Source organism: Sinocyclocheilus anshuiensis, unplaced genomic scaffold (assembly GCF_001515605.1).
Source record: "Sinocyclocheilus anshuiensis isolate Anshui unplaced genomic scaffold, SAMN03320099.WGS_v1.1 scaffold863, whole genome shotgun sequence".
Classification (NCBI taxonomy): Eukaryota; Metazoa; Chordata; class Actinopteri; order Cypriniformes; family Cyprinidae; genus Sinocyclocheilus; species Sinocyclocheilus anshuiensis.
Genome location: NW_015547725.1, coordinates 691,432 through 707,869, shown reverse-complemented (window position 1 = coordinate 707,869; position 16,438 = coordinate 691,432). Strand labels below are relative to the sequence as shown.

The 16,438-nt window shown below is 38.7% G+C and overlaps 1 protein-coding gene across 1 annotated transcript in view; it reads left to right on the top strand.

Moving 5' to 3' along the window:
* LOC107704272 (protein FAM214A-like) overlaps positions 1 to 16,438 on the top strand; it is a 43,901-nt gene that overhangs the window by 26,248 nt on the left and 1,215 nt on the right. Inside the window, exons 2-11 of the mRNA XM_016507154.1 lie at positions 8,044 to 8,228; positions 9,136 to 9,338; positions 9,425 to 9,550; positions 10,157 to 11,735; positions 11,890 to 12,012; positions 13,165 to 13,253; positions 13,533 to 13,629; positions 13,906 to 14,064; positions 14,277 to 14,345; positions 15,278 to 15,477. Of these exons, the coding sequence (XP_016362640.1) occupies positions 8,044 to 8,228; positions 9,136 to 9,338; positions 9,425 to 9,550; positions 10,157 to 11,735; positions 11,890 to 12,012; positions 13,165 to 13,253; positions 13,533 to 13,629; positions 13,906 to 14,064; positions 14,277 to 14,345; positions 15,278 to 15,477 (2,830 nt within the window). The remainder of the gene's footprint in view (positions 1 to 8,043; positions 8,229 to 9,135; positions 9,339 to 9,424; positions 9,551 to 10,156; positions 11,736 to 11,889; positions 12,013 to 13,164; positions 13,254 to 13,532; positions 13,630 to 13,905; positions 14,065 to 14,276; positions 14,346 to 15,277; positions 15,478 to 16,438) is intronic.

Sequence of the window (16,438 nt, the reverse complement as noted above, 5' to 3'; positions counted from 1 at the left end):
TGCTTAGAGAAAGAAAACACTGCATTCCAGCATAAGAACCTTATCCCATCTGTGAAACATGGTGGTGGTAGTATTTGGGCCTGTTTTGATGCATCTGGTCCAGGATGACTTGCCATCATTGATATAACAATGAATTCTGAATTATGCCAGCAAATTCTGAAGGAAAATATCAGGATATCTGTCTGAGAACTGAATCTCAAGAGAAAGTGGGTCATGCAGCAAGACAACGACCCCAAACACACAAGTCGTTCTACCAAAGAATGGTTAAAGAAGAACAAAGTTAATGTTTTGGAATGACTGAGTCAAATTCCGGACCTTAATCCAATTGAAATTTTGTGGAAGGACGTGAAGCGAGCAGTTCATGGGAGGAAACCCACCAACATCACAGAGTTGAAGTGGTTCTGTACTGAGGAATGGGCTCAAATTCCTTCAAGCTGTTGTGCAGGACTGATCAGCAGTTACAAGAAACGTTACTTGCAGTTATTGCTGCAAAAGGGGGTCGCACGAGATACTGAAATCAAAGATTCACATACTTTTGCCACTGACAAATATTTAACACCGGATCATTTTTCTCAATAAATAAATGACAAAGTATATATTTTTGTCTCCTTTGTTTGATTGGATTCTCTTTGTCTACTTTCAGGATTTGTGTGAAAATCTAATTATGTGTTGGGTCATATTTATCCAGAAATATAGAAAATTCTAAAGGGCTCACAAACTTTCAATCAGCACTGTATATATTATTAGAGTATTTTTGTATAAATACTAAGAGCCACATTTTACGACCTGAACTAACCTTACTTTCAGGGGTCCTCTTTATAATGGCATTTCCTGTGTTATGACAAAAGTTTTTCAAATATTTATATTTAGAAATGATATTATACATTATAGATGGGTATGCATTAATATTTTAACAAAAACGTTTCAGTGCTATTTTTTCTAAGAAATAGTTTAAAAAGATGTTTCAGAGTAAGATAAATGAAAACAAAATGTTGTTGATGATAATGATATCATGACAATTGTACCAACCTGACATTTTTGTCTTTTGTAACCCAAAAATTATAAAAATAATTTGTATTTAGAGATTAAAAACATGTTCTTCTAGGTATATTTAACTTGTTGTATTCAACTCGCTACATTTCTCATCTATGCAGAATTGTTGTAATTCAGCCACATTGGAGGGTTTTCGAGCATGAACCGCCTTTTTAAGGTCATGCCACAGCATCTCAATAGGAGGGGTGATGGGACATGAAATCATCCTTATAATTACAGAACACCGATCACTCTGATCCCAGCTGCCATTAAGAGAAATTTCAGTACAGCAGAAAATTCCCAGAAATCTTTTTCTCCTATGCTGCCGCTGGTTATATAAATGTACAGCTTAACTCTCTCCTACAGTGCCGGGTTAATCTACAGCAGGAGAAACCAGGAAAGTACCCACAATGTTGTCTGATTATGCAGAGAAAGAGAAGAGTTTGCTGTAAATGTGGTTCAAGACTGGTGTTTCTATAAGATATGAATTACTGTGTTCTGTGCTCACGTATTAGTGGTGTGCAGTTTGTAGTGGTGTCGGTTTGCCTCTCTTATCTCATATCATGGAAAACAGGATTGCTCTAGCTCTGTTGAAAAAAAAGAGTTTGATGTACTATGTGGAAATACTGTAGAATTCACAACTCAAAAATTCATCCCAGTTATTAAAATTAAACCACAAAAACTTCTCCTTAGAAACTCAGTGTTTTAACATCACCACGAGTTCTTTAACATATAACCACCCATATTTACATATCAGTGCGAAACGTGCCGGTGGCGACGCTTTTGCAAATTTATGTTACGTTGCTTCTTGCATGTTTCACGACACTTTCAAAGTGTAACCTCCAGAGAGTTACGCAAAAAAGTTTAAAAGGAAATGAAATGTTTGGTGAGTGGCACTAAAAAGTTAATGACCTATTGCATTTGTAAATAACGTACCACCTACACTAAACATAACCGATAGTGTTAACAAAAACAAACATTAGATAAAAACTCACTATAAAAAAAAAACTATGCCACTTTAGCTTGCTTCTACAAGTCTTTTTTTTTTATCGTGACTCGTTTTTCATGGGACATACTAAAGTGCAATTCTGTACCGGGTAAGCTCTCGTAAAGTCTTTTGAGGCTATAACATTGTATGTAGTGGTCGACCGATATATCGCCAAGGCCGATATATCGGCCGATATTTGGAATTTTTTAAAATATCGGCATCGGCCGATAAGTTTTTCTGTTTGGCCGATGTTTGAGGCGGGTCTTTTATTTTGACAGCGCTGAGAGCGACAGTGCCTGAGCGCACACCGCCCACATTCTCCCTCTTGTTCGCTGTCGTCGTTCAGTTCTGTCTAATATGGATAGAAGTCTATCTAATAATCAGATAGAACTGTTAAACAAAGGAATTAAATTGTATACAAAAAAGTATTATAACGATTGCTTTAATATTATTAGTAATAGAAAGGCAAACATTATAATACTTTCTCGTTTGCCGTCAGCATTCAGCAAATACGCATTTATATAATTTAAACAAATATTTAAATGTCTAATGAACATTTAATTTCACAAACCTTGCAGACTTAGTCGAATCTAGTTGAGATGAAGTGTGCATTTGTATCCTGCATGATCGCGTGTTCTCTGGTTGACAGTCGGTCCGTGCAAATTGAATGCTGACAGGAGGAGAGTTCTGCTTGACTGGAGATGCACGATCGACAAACTTTAAACTAAGTTAGTGATTTCAAATTTTGCTGCACTTTATGCATTTGCCCACTGTCATATTCATGTCATTTTCATTGCGTGCTGTATGTAAAATGAGTGTTACCTTGGCTTTATTTGAAAAAAAAAATACTGAGTGCCCTGTTGGTTACAGTGTTAGAGTTTACTTCCTTTTTAATTAGATTTTTATTAAATATTTATTTATTTGTGGAAAAATGCTTTGTCGTCTAAAGTATAAGTATGTTTATTTTACACAATTATTTTTAATCCATTTTCAAATGATTTCAAATTTCTTAAATATAAATTAAAATAAATAAAATTATATCTGCTTTATATCGGCCATCGGCCACCCTGCTTTCCAAGATATCGGCATCGGCTGTCAAAAAACCCATATCAGTCGACCACTAATTGTATGGTGTGAAAATAAGTTCAGTAATCGATAACCTATCCCTGTAGTCATAATTTGTGTGATAAGGTTGTTGTTATACTACTGCCTAGTGTTCATTTCAGCTTTTTAACACATGAAGAAGACAGCCAGTGATATCAGAGGACATTTACTTTACGTATCTTAAAGGTAATGGTCGACCGATATATCACCGTGGCCGATATATCGGACGATATTCCGAATTTTTTAAATATCGGCATCAGCCAGTAAGTATTTCAGGGTGGCCGATGTTTTTCAAAACGGATTATGACACCATATCGTGCATTTATGCTTCTTCTTTAAGACAAGCCACTCAGATGTGAAGCCAGCACCTGACACGACAGTAAAATGGCCAGTCGTCATTCACTTTCTAACGTGACGCTACGTTGTGCAGCAAAGTCTTATTCAAACATACCGTTACCGTACCGTTTTCTAGTCACATTAGTCTGACTGATTTTAGACTGTTTTGTATGATTGCATGAGAGAGAATAAGTTCAGGCAGTTCATAACAAGAAAGAAATCTTTGGGGTGCTGGTATTTTATTCTTCCTTTGTGTTGTATTTTTCTGCCTCTCGTTTGCTCCTCCTCCCTGTCTGAACCCAGTGTTCCGTCTCTCCTCCCCTGCTGAAACTTTACCTTTAACCTACATGAGGGAAATACTCTGTCTCTGTCTTTCTCTCCCCTTTTTACTCCTCCCGTTCAGCTGGCAGTTTCAACCCCCTTCTTTTTCGATCTGTTGTTTGCGGTTTCTCCTCGTGCAGTTAGCACGTGGGAGGAGTTCCCTGTAAGAATGTGTGTAGTACACACACATATGGAAATGCATACTGCAACAGCCAGCCAGTGCAGTAAAAAACAGGCCTGACAAATACACCTCCCACTAAACAACTTAAAAAGCCTTGCGATTCTTCAGGCGCTTATAAGGTTGTGTTTATGTAATGCTGACGAGCTTATATGTAAACATGGCAGGAATAAACAGTAACAAACATCATTATCTGCTGTCATGGTATTGCCAGCATAGTCTCTGTGCAGAGATCTGGTTCTTTGTTTCACAAAGTCACAGGCCTGACAAATACACCTCCCACTAAACAACTTAAAAAGCCTTGCGATTCTTCAGGCGCTTATAAGGTTGTGTTTATGTAATGCTGACGAGCTTATATGTAAACATGGCAGGAATAAACAGGAACAAACATCATTATCTGCTGTCATGGTATTGCCAGCATAGTCTCTGTGCAGAGATCTGGCTCTTTGTTTCACAAAGTCGCGCGAGATTAACCATCAGCTGTTTTCTAGTGGTGAAGCTAGCCCTGCACGTGGCTTTTCTCCACCTTCTGTGCTGCTTGGTGATTGACAGGAGCTTGGAATGTGCTGATTGGGTAGAAGTGTTCTGGCCCCTCCCATTGACTCAAAGATCTGTGTTTGAAGGATGATGTCATAAGGGTACTTAATGAAGGCAAACATAATGTCCCTTCCCTTGCTTTAGATCGTAGAGCCTTTTTTTTCCTTTGATACACACTTAATTAAGTATTTAAAAAGTGATTAGTATTTTAATAGATTAAAAATAGAATTCCTACTTGTAATCATACTTTGATTTTATTTTATTTCACTAAAATAAGATTTTATTTGTCAGAGCGATGTCCACAATGCTATGGCTCTGACACAACTATTTATGGTCATCATTACTAAATAAGATACCATTATTCATGAACTGACATACCTGTAACTTGAAATTTGGGGTCAAAGAAATAACATTTTCTACTGGAAGTGACATTGTAGTGGTGTCCATGCACTCATCTCCTAATAAAATCATTCTGACTTGACTTAGAAGACTTTATCTCAGTAACCCTCTAACATCTCCCCATTTAGATACCTTCAGCTAAAGAGCTAGTATAAAACTGGCCCAAGTCATATGGACTTTTCGTGAAGCTTTTGGTAAACTCTGCTTTTAATTTCATGAATAAATGCCAGTAACTTCCAATGTATAGAAGAGAATGTTTATTTTTTGATTTTTGCAAAAGTAGGAAAGAGAGTATATTAATTTCACAAAAGTGGGTCATAGAACATTTCTTCACAGTATGGTGTTGTTGTTGTCTCCACCCATTGGTTTTTCAGGATAGTAATTGGTTTACATAGTATTGTTTTTTTTCCACAATTAAACCAAAGTGTGTGTATTCACATTTAGGGCTGGGCAAAAAAAAATCGATTTTTCGATATATCGTTTATATTCATTCATATAGTCAAATCGAATCGAGAATTGAAATCAAAAATCGAATCGAATATCGAATCGAATTGAGAGCTTGAAAATCGAAATCGAATCGAATTGGAACATCTGAATCGATACCCAGCCCTATTCACATTGTGAACATCAGCTGACATGTTCAGGCTAAACGTATCACCAGTATGGAGCTGGAAAAAAGGTTCGTTCATGCATGCTCAGCCAGTCACCAAAAGAGCCCTGTTGTAAAATGTGGTTTCCAAGCCACTGACAGATTGGAGTAACGAAACGATTCCTAAAATAGACTTGATGCATCAGTATTGTTTTGACACAACCCTACCAAAAAGAGACTCAGTAGGCTCTTTCTCTTTGCAGAGCTATATTGCATGTACTCAACCCCATGGATCATTCTGTGTATGCTGTGCCTTGTTGAGAAAAAAAAAAAGTTGTTTGGATCAGAACTTTTAACACTGGATCATGAGAAGGATATTTAACAACACTGGATTTGTATGTGGCATAACGACCAACATTTTTTAAATTTAATTAATTTCAAGAAGATATTTTATTAATTAATGATATTTAACACTTCATTGTAATAGTATATTCCTATGATTTAGACATTTAAAACCTCACTGGTTAATATATGAAATAAGATGAATTATAATGGAATGTGGCAAAAGTAGCCCAATTAAAATGTTACATGTAGCAGTTTTGTTGTATGTACTGTCTGCTTGCGAAGACAGTACAAAAAAGAAAAAAAATGTGTTTGGAATGCTGTGATATGATTTGATGTAATTTCAGTGGAATACTGTTTTGGTTCACAAACAATGAAAACACACACCTTTAGATGATAATAGAGAGTGAGAGAGGGAGAGAAGGCTGTGCAGTCAGGGATGGGATACTTTCTGTTGGCCCTGTTGTACTGGGAGTCTGACGCTGTCAGAACAATAGGCCCTCTGGCTGACTGTAACGGACCTCAACTGCCATGTAGACACTTGTTTGCAGCTCAAAGCTGTGGGGAAACCTACTCTCATTAATCTATCTGGTTCTCAGCAAACATGGTATAATTATCAACACAGCTAATGCTCTGAACTGCTCCGAATGTGTAATATCAAATTATTTGGACTCACCTGCACCTCAAGGTGGAATGATTGGAATGATTATTTTTAATTGGAATGTTTAAATTAATTATTAAATGTTTTACCTATTACGAGTCCTAATTTGAATTGTCATCTTTACTGTTTACACATATACACAATAAGGTTGGTATTCAAACAGGTTGTGGGTGTCAAATCCAGCTGTTTTGGAATTTCTGACTCAGAATCTGGTGTGTCGAATTTAACAAGTGCTTCTACATGGCCGACTGTAACGGACCTCAACTGCCATGTAGACACTTTTGTTTGCAGCTCAAAGCTGTGGGTAAACCTACTCTCATGAATCTCAGTTCTATCTGGTTCTCAGCAAACATGGAATAATCACCAACACAACTAATGCTGTGAACTGCTCCGTATGTGTAATATCAAATTATGTGGACTCACCTGCACCTCGAGTTTTAATTGGGATGATTATGACAGCAAATGCTTTACCTATTACGAGGCCTAATTTGAATTGTCAGCTTTATTTTTCACACGTATCACAGTAGTGTTGGTATTATTCAAACAGGTTGTTGGTGTCAAATCCAGCGGTGTTTTGGAATTTCTGACTCAGAATCTGGTGTGTCGCATTTAACACGCGTTTCTACATTCCATTTAAATCCAGACAGCTGGTTTCTTATTAAGCTGTTGATCAGGTATGTTTTGCTGCTGGAGAATATGCTGGTGAATGCGTATTTGCTTAGCCCAGTTTTCACAGCTGGTAAACAGAGTAAAGATTGTTTGCGATGGATAAACAGTGTTATCTTCTCTGGAACTGTGAAACTGGCTATATGCAGGGGTGCCCAAACTCGGTCCTGGAGGGCCGGTGTCCTGCAGAGTTTAGCTCCAACCCTAATCAAACACACCTGAACCAGCTAATCAAGCTCTTAAAGGCATACTAGAAACTTCCTGGCAGGTGTGTTGAGGCAAGTTGGAGCAAAACTCTACAGGACACCGGCCCTCCAGGACCGAGTTTGGACACCCCTGGGCTATATGTTTCTGGTTGTATGAAAATAGAAGTCAAATCTCCTCCTAATGTTTCAGTAACCATTGGTTATAAACCACATGAAATCAAAATGGAAGTTTTGTGAGTTTCTAGTCCATGTTTATTAGCTTTGAGGCTAACCAATTGCATTCAGGATCTATATGTTAGCGCACTTAAAAAATAGTTACAACTAATATATAATTTTGTTCACAGAGACACATACATATTTTTATCCAATTTGATGTTCTTTAGACTAGGTTGGTCCCTCCATCAATTGACTAGCATTAGCAAGTAGTAAATGGCTTTGCCTGTGATGTAAACTACAGACAAACCACTCAGTATGCCCCAACCCAAGGAAAGAAAGAAGTCTTAAAGTGTGTCTTATAAGGAACAAAAAGCGATTTTCAGAATAATACGATAATCCCGATGTGAGAGTGTGTTACTTCGAGAGGATATACCAGCAGTAATCTTAGTAATGTTGTTCTGAGGTTTTTAAATGAATAAATGGCAACATGTCAGTAACTCAATTGATGTCTCACCTCTGTCTTTTTAGAAGCAGCAGAGGAATTCTTTGAGTATGATGCTGAGGATTTCCTGGTGTTCCTCACACTCCTGATCACAGAAGGACGGACACCAGAATGTTCCGTAAAGGGGCGGACAGAGGGTGTTCACTGCCCACCTGCCCAGTCTGCTATGCCTGTCCTTACCAAACATGAATGCAGTGACAAAATACCACAGGTGGGTTACACCTTTTTTTATTAAAGGGGTGGATGATCAGCTTTTTTCGAAGGCTTGATTGTGTTTATGGGGTCCAATGTTACTTGTGTTCATGCTTCATTCAAAAAAAAAAAGAAAATTCACATATTTTACCTTTATTCTACACCACTTTTTCCGTTCTCGTCAAAACGGTCTGTTGAGTTCCTGGTTCCATGAAGCCCCTCCCTCAGAGATATGCAGTCGGGCTCAGATTGGTTAGCTGGCCGAGTGTGTTGTGATTCGCTAATTCCCTAGGAAACATCACACCCCCTTACCATTACAGGTAGTTAGTTGCATGTTCCCGGGGGCAGGGTTTATGTAAACTTCGGGGTTAGTGATGTCACAAACCTGGGAAGAAGCTCGCTGTAGTCCCTACCAGCCTTTTTTGTAGTCCTTAAACAGTGATATCTTTAAAAGAAAATATATCCCTTTGCATTGAACTTTGAGCGTCGTAACTTTGCAGATGTTGTTTATGCTCTAACAACAACTTAATTAAAGTTAAAAAAGTGAAATCATAACCAACCACCCCTTTAAGCCAAGAAGGGGCATATAGTTACATTTCACAATTTGTAAGAGTAAAATTCGATGTTAACAATCAGTAAATTATGTCCTTATGTTGTTATCAACAGCTGTATACCTCTGAGAAAACATTATCCTTTCAACTTGCTGTACTTTATTAATGGGGACAGAAAGGAGTTTCTGTTTGGAAACCGGTTTGAAAACAGTCGGAATGTTTGCTCATGACAAAGAAATTGTACACTTCACCTTTAGGTTAATGACTCACAGGTTGTTGTACATAATATTTATGTTATTTTTAATCTTATGTCAAAACCAGTTACAGTTCAGACAGTGTAATGTAGAAAACAAAAAAACTTTTTCCCCAATACAGTGTCGTCAGGCAAGAAGAACAAGGTCAGAGGTTATGTTACTATGGCGCAATCACATCCCCATCATGATTGAGGTGATGCTGCTTCCTGACTGTTGCTATAGCGATGAAGGCCCGACCACAGACTGCACAGACCTAAATGATCCAGCAATAAAGCAAGATGCACTCTTACTAGAGAGATGGACTTTACAGCCAGTGCCCAGAAAGTAAGACTTGCTCTTCACAGTACTTCCAATACACATTTTTTTCCCACAGGTCTAGGGAGATTTAACAAACTTGGTGTTTGTTGCAGGAGTGGAGATCGATTTATTGAGGAGAAAACCTTGCTGTTGGCTGTGCGTTCCTACGTGTTTTTCTCGCAGCTCAGCGCATGGCTCAGTGCCTCTCACGGACTTGTACCTAGAAACATCCTATACAGGTAACATACTCTACACCAGGGGTGCCCAACCCTGGTCCTGGAGATCTACCTTCCTGCAGAGTTCAGTTCCAACCCTGATCAAACACACCTGTCTGTAATTATCAAGTGCTCCTTCAGACCCTAATTAGTTGGTTCAGGTGTGTGATCAGGGTTGGAGCTAAACTCTGCAGGAAGGTAGATCTCCAGGAACAGGGTTGGGCACCCCTGCTCTACAGAAACACTTTCAAGGGTAGGAAGAAATGATGACATTTATCATTGTAAATGATAAATGTGTGGCTATATTACATTTTGGTAGGATCCTAGGTAGGATTCTCACTAGGTGTGTTTTGGAACACAGCAATGTGTATGTTGGTGATTCCATGGAATTTGTTAATGTATGTAACAATGCTATGTAAATATTTTGTAAAACCTTCCAGAAGATTTTATATATGCCTTTCAGGAGACTGTAGGAATGCTTCAGTCAGAACAGACAGCAAGTCAAGGGAATGAAGAGAGAAAGGAAGAAAGACAGAAAGTCATACCTTACATGCATTGTATCATTCGATTCATTGCAGCAGTTTACATAAGAATGGATTTATTAACAATCACATTTGCTGTATTTTGCAGAATAAGTGCAGCTGATGAAGAACTGATATGGAACTTCTCACAAACACCCTCTGAACATGCTTTCCCTGTCCCGAACTTGTCCCATAGTGTCGCTCTCAAAGTGCGGGTTCAGTCTTTGCCTCGCCAGCCCAAATACCCTGTACTCAAATGTAGCATCCACTCAGGTATAGCTTTTTTGGGCAAGAGAAGCCTGGAGCGTGGAGAGGGTAGGAACCATCCTGGAGAGAATCGCAGTTCCCTCCGTCTGCCAGGATCTCCACTCTTCTCCAGGCCTCTTTGCCCTTCTCCACCTCCCCACAGCCCTCTGAACACCCGTAAATTCCCACCTCGCCCTGAGTCCCCTCTCCCACCAGGCAAAGCCGTCAAGTGGCTGTACTCTCGGCTGAATGGCAGTGTGGACGCCCCCACTACAGAGGCGTATAACTCGTGTACTGATGGGGCAGAGAGCCCAAAGTCTTCAAGTGTGGAGTCACCAATTTGTGGTTTTAAATCACTCTCCATTACCGACCCTTTAGTTACCCCCAGCCCAAGTCCCAGATCCATCTCAGGTGAAACCAACCCCCTCATTGGCTCCCTGCTTCAGGAGAGACAGGAAGTCATTGCCCGCATTGCTCAGCGATTGAATTTATGTGACCCCACAGCTCCCCATCTCCCTGAAGCTCTCTTCACTTCTCAAGAACCGCCAGGACACAAAACAACATGGAACTCATCACAGGATAAGGAGCGCTTGAAGAAATCCAAAGAGCCCCTCTTCCCTGTCCCACAGCCTCAAAATCACAACGGAACTAGTCCAGAAATCCCTGAGAGGAGCCGGTCTTCTCTCTTCGATACCCCCTTGAGCCCTAGAAGCAGAACACGGCTGGATAGAGTTGACCGTGAGTCAAAAACCTCCCCAAAACTCTCGACGTGTAGGCGCCTGGTACTCAGTGACCAGTCAGCTGAGGGTTCTCTAATTGCAGATGCAGTTCAGGACATCTCAAGGTTGATTCAGGAGCGACTGCAACATTCCTACAGTCTCCTGAATGGCACCTATAAATTGAAGACCTCTCAAACCGAACAGGTTGACACAAATAACGGAGCGCAGACGAATGGCTTTGTATCATCAAGCCATGAGAAGTCTTCAAGTGCACCCAATGGTGAGGCAAGCACAGATCCTCATATTTCTCAAGCAACAAAATTTTGCAGATCTCCTGACTGTAGTCGCATTAATCGAGGCTGTTCCCCTAGACCACAAAATGTGGCCAGTTTAAAACTTGAAGACCACGGCGTCACAAAATCACAGCATTTAACGGCAAGTAATAACCAACAGTACGCCAGTAGAGAGTCCTGGACCTCCTTGAAAAACAACTCTAGCCATGCAAGCTCTCCTCAGGAGAATGGCCTGACCCTGACTGGATACCTCCAGCCCTTCAAGACCCAAGAGGCAAACCATGAAAAAAGAGCAGAAAAGGATTTCTGGGATGGGTTCACTTGTCCTGAGAAGGATAAGAACCAGGAGCCCTGGGCTTCTCGCTCTAGCACACCAGCCAACCTTACTTGCAACACCTCCAGTCCTGCCCCTGCCCAGAGCAATCATACTGTGAGTTGATATGTCTCTCTTACAGTGCATTTTTTATGTGTAAATTAACTAAGTTCAAGTGGGATATTTTAGGCTTACATTTGTTTTGTTTTGTTTTAAAACCTTTATTTGAAACCCACTATTGAATTTCTCCTCTCTGTCTTTTTATTAACAGAAACGCCACCCCTCCCCTCTGAAGCCATGCAGTAACTGGAAGAAACAGAATCGCCACTCCATAGATGGAACCGCAACAAAAGCCTTCCACCCCTGCACAGGCCTACCTCTCCTCTCCAGCCCAGTAAGAGTCTCTCTTCAACACAGAGATTATAGCACAGCATCTTTCTGAAAGAGCCCCAGAGTCTTTGTCTGTGACTCATCTACTCTTACATCTGAATCACTTCGTTTGTCTCAAATGCTGTCCACAGAGTTTCTATGCCTCCTAGATGACATGCTAATTAAGTCTTATGGCCCATAGACTTACAATAATAACTTCTTCCAACTTTTTATTAATACTTCCCATTAATACTCTTAGTAAATTAAACCATGAGTGTTTTCAAATCATACCGATGGCAGCCCTGTGGACTGAGTTCTGATTCGTACCGTATGACTCAGGTGGTCTGTGTGTGGGAGTTTGGTGCTGTTACTCCAGATGAGTGGTGCTCTTGTTCTCTAGAGATCCACTCAAATGTAATTCTCAACTCTTTTCTATTGGTTTTCATTAAATTATACAAACAACTGAACTGTTTTGATCAGCATTTTCTGCGAGACATGACCAGACTAAAAAAAGGTACTATTTACTGTTTTTTGTTTGTTTGTTTGGTTTATCATGTACAGAATTCCTGTCTTCAGTCATATTAGGTTAGGTTTTATGATTAAGGAATGAAAAACTTTCTTTATCGACCTATCATTTCCCAAGGATTTCACATATAGTTAGTTAATGATTAGGGTTAGAGATAAGGATAGGCAAAAATTAATGCATGCCAATTATTTGCAAGCTGACATAAAATATAAATGTTTACCTTATTAGAATATAATAATAATAATAATTGAGAATATTTGTGGCTCTTTCTTTGATAGGGAAAAAATAGATCCTTGGTCTATGTTTGTGTGTTTGTTTTGTAGTAGCATAGTCATTTAGTAGCATAGTATAAGCCAAAATACCACAGTATTTCCATCTGATACCATATTATAGCACACACTAACACAATATTTTCTGGTTTACAGGAGCTTAAAGAACTTGCATATATTAAATATACAAGGTACATTTAAAAACTAAAGAGGGAGAATAAGAGATAAACATTAAAAGAAACGTATATGCAATTGCAAATTGGGTACAGTATGTTGTAACAGTATAAATAGATATTTATATAATGAACATTGTGCAATTGGTCACAAGCTTGCAAAACAAAGATGTAAATGTGTTCATCTGCTTCCTCATCTTTCCCCTCAGGTTCCTCAAAGAAAAAGCCAGACAGGATATTTTGATTTAGATACGTCTCTGATTCATTGCAGAGGAGTGCCATGGGCTGCCAATAAGAGGTATGACTTTTCTTTCCTAACTTTATTTCCTGCTGTATTGCCATTGTTCCATATTTCACTGTGCCATTTCCTTTACTGGGGCTTTCCTACATACACTGCCATCTGCTGTGCACACATACACTAGAGTTATCTCTAAAGCTACACACTACCCAAAATGGCTGACTGAACTTTGTGTGTGTGTGTGTGTGTGTGTGTGTGTTTATGTGTGTGTGTGTGTGTGTGTGTGTGTGCGTGTGCGTGTGCGTGTGCGTGTGCGTGTGTTTGCGTTTGTGTTTGCAGGATTTTGAAAAGATTACAAGACTGTGATGAGTCTCAGCATCAGATCCTCAGTGCCAGCGCTCCATCCGCCAACCTCAGCCTGTTGGGAAACTTTGAGGTAGATGAACAAATAAATTCACACACACACAATTAGTGAACAATCCTTTGTGTCAACGCCCTCTTTATTTATTTGGCCTAATGGTTTTGTCTTTTGTTCTGCCCAAACGTTTACCATATGCCTCTAAAATGTATACAATTTCCATGTCATGAATGAATGAATGTTAAAACTAGACTTGTTCGTAGACCTGGTCATAATTTCAATCTGACTGGATTGATGGATGGATAGATAAATGTTTTGTTGTGTTGATGTGTTTATTTGTGTGTGTTTGCGTAGGAGTGTGTTCTGAATTATCGTTTGGAGCCCTTGGGTACAGTCGAGGGTTTCACAGCAGAGGTTGGCGCCAGCGGAACTTTCTGCCCCAGTCACATGACCTTACCTGTTGACGTGTCATTCTACAGCGTCTCTGATGATAACGCACCTTCCCCCTACATGGTAATGACCCAAGCTGAGTTACTTACATATTTTGTGTACTAGTCATGGGTATGTTACGTTTGTGAAGTTTCAATAATTTTTTCTCCCCTTTCTGTGGTTAGTACAGTTGTGTAAATACAGAAACGTAATACAAATCTGTTAAGGAGTCAATAATGTTATTATCAATTATTTAAAAGGCTTCATCTTGATTGAATTCTCCTGCTTTTCTTCAGGGTGTCATAAACTTGGAGTCTCTCGGTAAGAGGGGATATCGAGTACCTCCTTCAGGAACCATTCAAGTGGTAAGATTCAACAAATTATTTAAAAAAAAAACACACACACATAATTATCTGCTTACAAACTAACTGTGCATCATGGTCATGACACACTTTTGCAAATGAGTAATAGCTACTCACAAGTATGTGTAATAACCAGTGTTGGGGAAAGTTACTTTTAAAAGTAATGCATTACAATAATGCGTTACTCCCTAAAAAAGTAACTAATTACGTTACTTAGTTACTTTTTATGGAAAGTAATGCGTTATATTACTTTTGCGTTACTTTCGCGTTACTTTTTAAATATGAGTAGGGCTTGATTGTTTTTAATATAAGAAGTTCTATTTATAGCAAATATACAGATATTTTCTTGTAAATTAAAAAAGTAATGCGTTACTTGACTAGTTACTTGACAAAAGTAATCTGATTACGTAACTCGCGTTACTTGTAATGAGTTACCCCCAACACTGGTAATAACCAGACTGCACTGTAAGAAAAAACAAAGGAGAATGTCGACCATTAAAATAGTTTACAGATGCGCCCTCTACTGGTGAATGCTTAGGAATTACATTATAGAAGAATAGTAAGAAATAAATCACTTGCTAACCTTTTCGGTGTAGTCCTTTCAAAGCCTGTGTAAATCTTTATTCATCATAACACAAATCTTTATACCTTATAACGCAAATGTCAATACATGTGCTTCCTTTAAAGTCTTTGATTTGCATTAGTCATGAACAAATCACTCTGATTTACTGTTTTTAATGAATGATTTTGGAGGATAGTAAAATAAAAGAGTTATTTCAATAGAGGTTTTAATGGTTTTCCGCCCACTTAGATTATTAGCATCAGTTTCTGATGAAATGCTCACTTTAAATGTGGATTTGCGCTTGTGTTCTCTGTTTTGGATTTTGTAGCTCTGATACTTAGCGGATGTTTTGTCTTCTGTCTCTGTGTGTTAGACCTTATTTAACCCCAATAAGACAGTGGTGAAGATGTTTGTGGTGATGTATGATCTGAGAGAAATGCCCGCCAGCCATCAGACATTCCTGCGGCAGAGAACCTTCTCAGTCCCAGTCAAACGCGAGTTCAACGGACATAACAACAAAAAGCCATCCCCACTGAGTCATGGACGAACTCTCCGCTACCTCGTCCATCTGAGGTCAGTACCGTGGCATGAAGCTGATCACCACGAGTGCTCACTCGACTATTTCATTCAGGCATACAAGGCTTAAATGCTCATTGTTTGCTGTTAAATGGTAATAGAGCTTTTGGTCCAGACCACACTTGCTTAACAGGCAGTTTGTGGCCCCGACATGCCTATTCATGAATATTTATACTTATTTTAATTAGCCCCCAGAAGTTGCCTGATAAGGTGTGTGAAAATGCAGTGCTCTTATGAAGTCCTTGTTAAAGCAAGTCTTCTCATTTGGCAGCCATTTTGAAAACTCCTCCAGGCAGCTATTTTCTAGTCATGAAAGTATGGCTTTTATCTACTTGAATGAGGAATGAAAACTCCAAAGCTGTCAGGTTTATTTTTTATCAAATCAACGCACTGATATTTTCGCCACTGAAAACCAATAAAGGGAAAATTGTCCAAAAATCTGAACAACTTAGAAAAACAAAAATATTTACATGTAGAAAAAAGTTTTAAGTACACATGAAGTAAGTATAATTATATTTTGGTGGTGATATATTTAAGTAAAACGAGCTTGAATTAACAGTACATGTGAAATGTGCTTTTGACTTTGTTTTTCGAAGGTATGGATACAGATACATTTCATTTAAACAATATAAAAAATGTTGGAGTATACATGTATAAATGTATTAATGTTTATGTATTAATAATTAATATTGTAACTATATAGGAATTTAATTCGTAGTTATTCCATACTAAAATTAGCATTTTGGTTTTCTGCTTTGGGCGCAATGGGTTATACATTTTCATTGAAACATTTTTTATGTGTTCAACCCATTTAAACAGTGAGTAGAATAGCATAATATTATTAATTAAATTATTTTGACCACTGCTGCATAAATAGCATAAAATACTTTCTCAGTGCTGATCAAGATGGACAGTCCTTTGTGATTACTGCATAAGATTTTTAATTATATATTTTTTT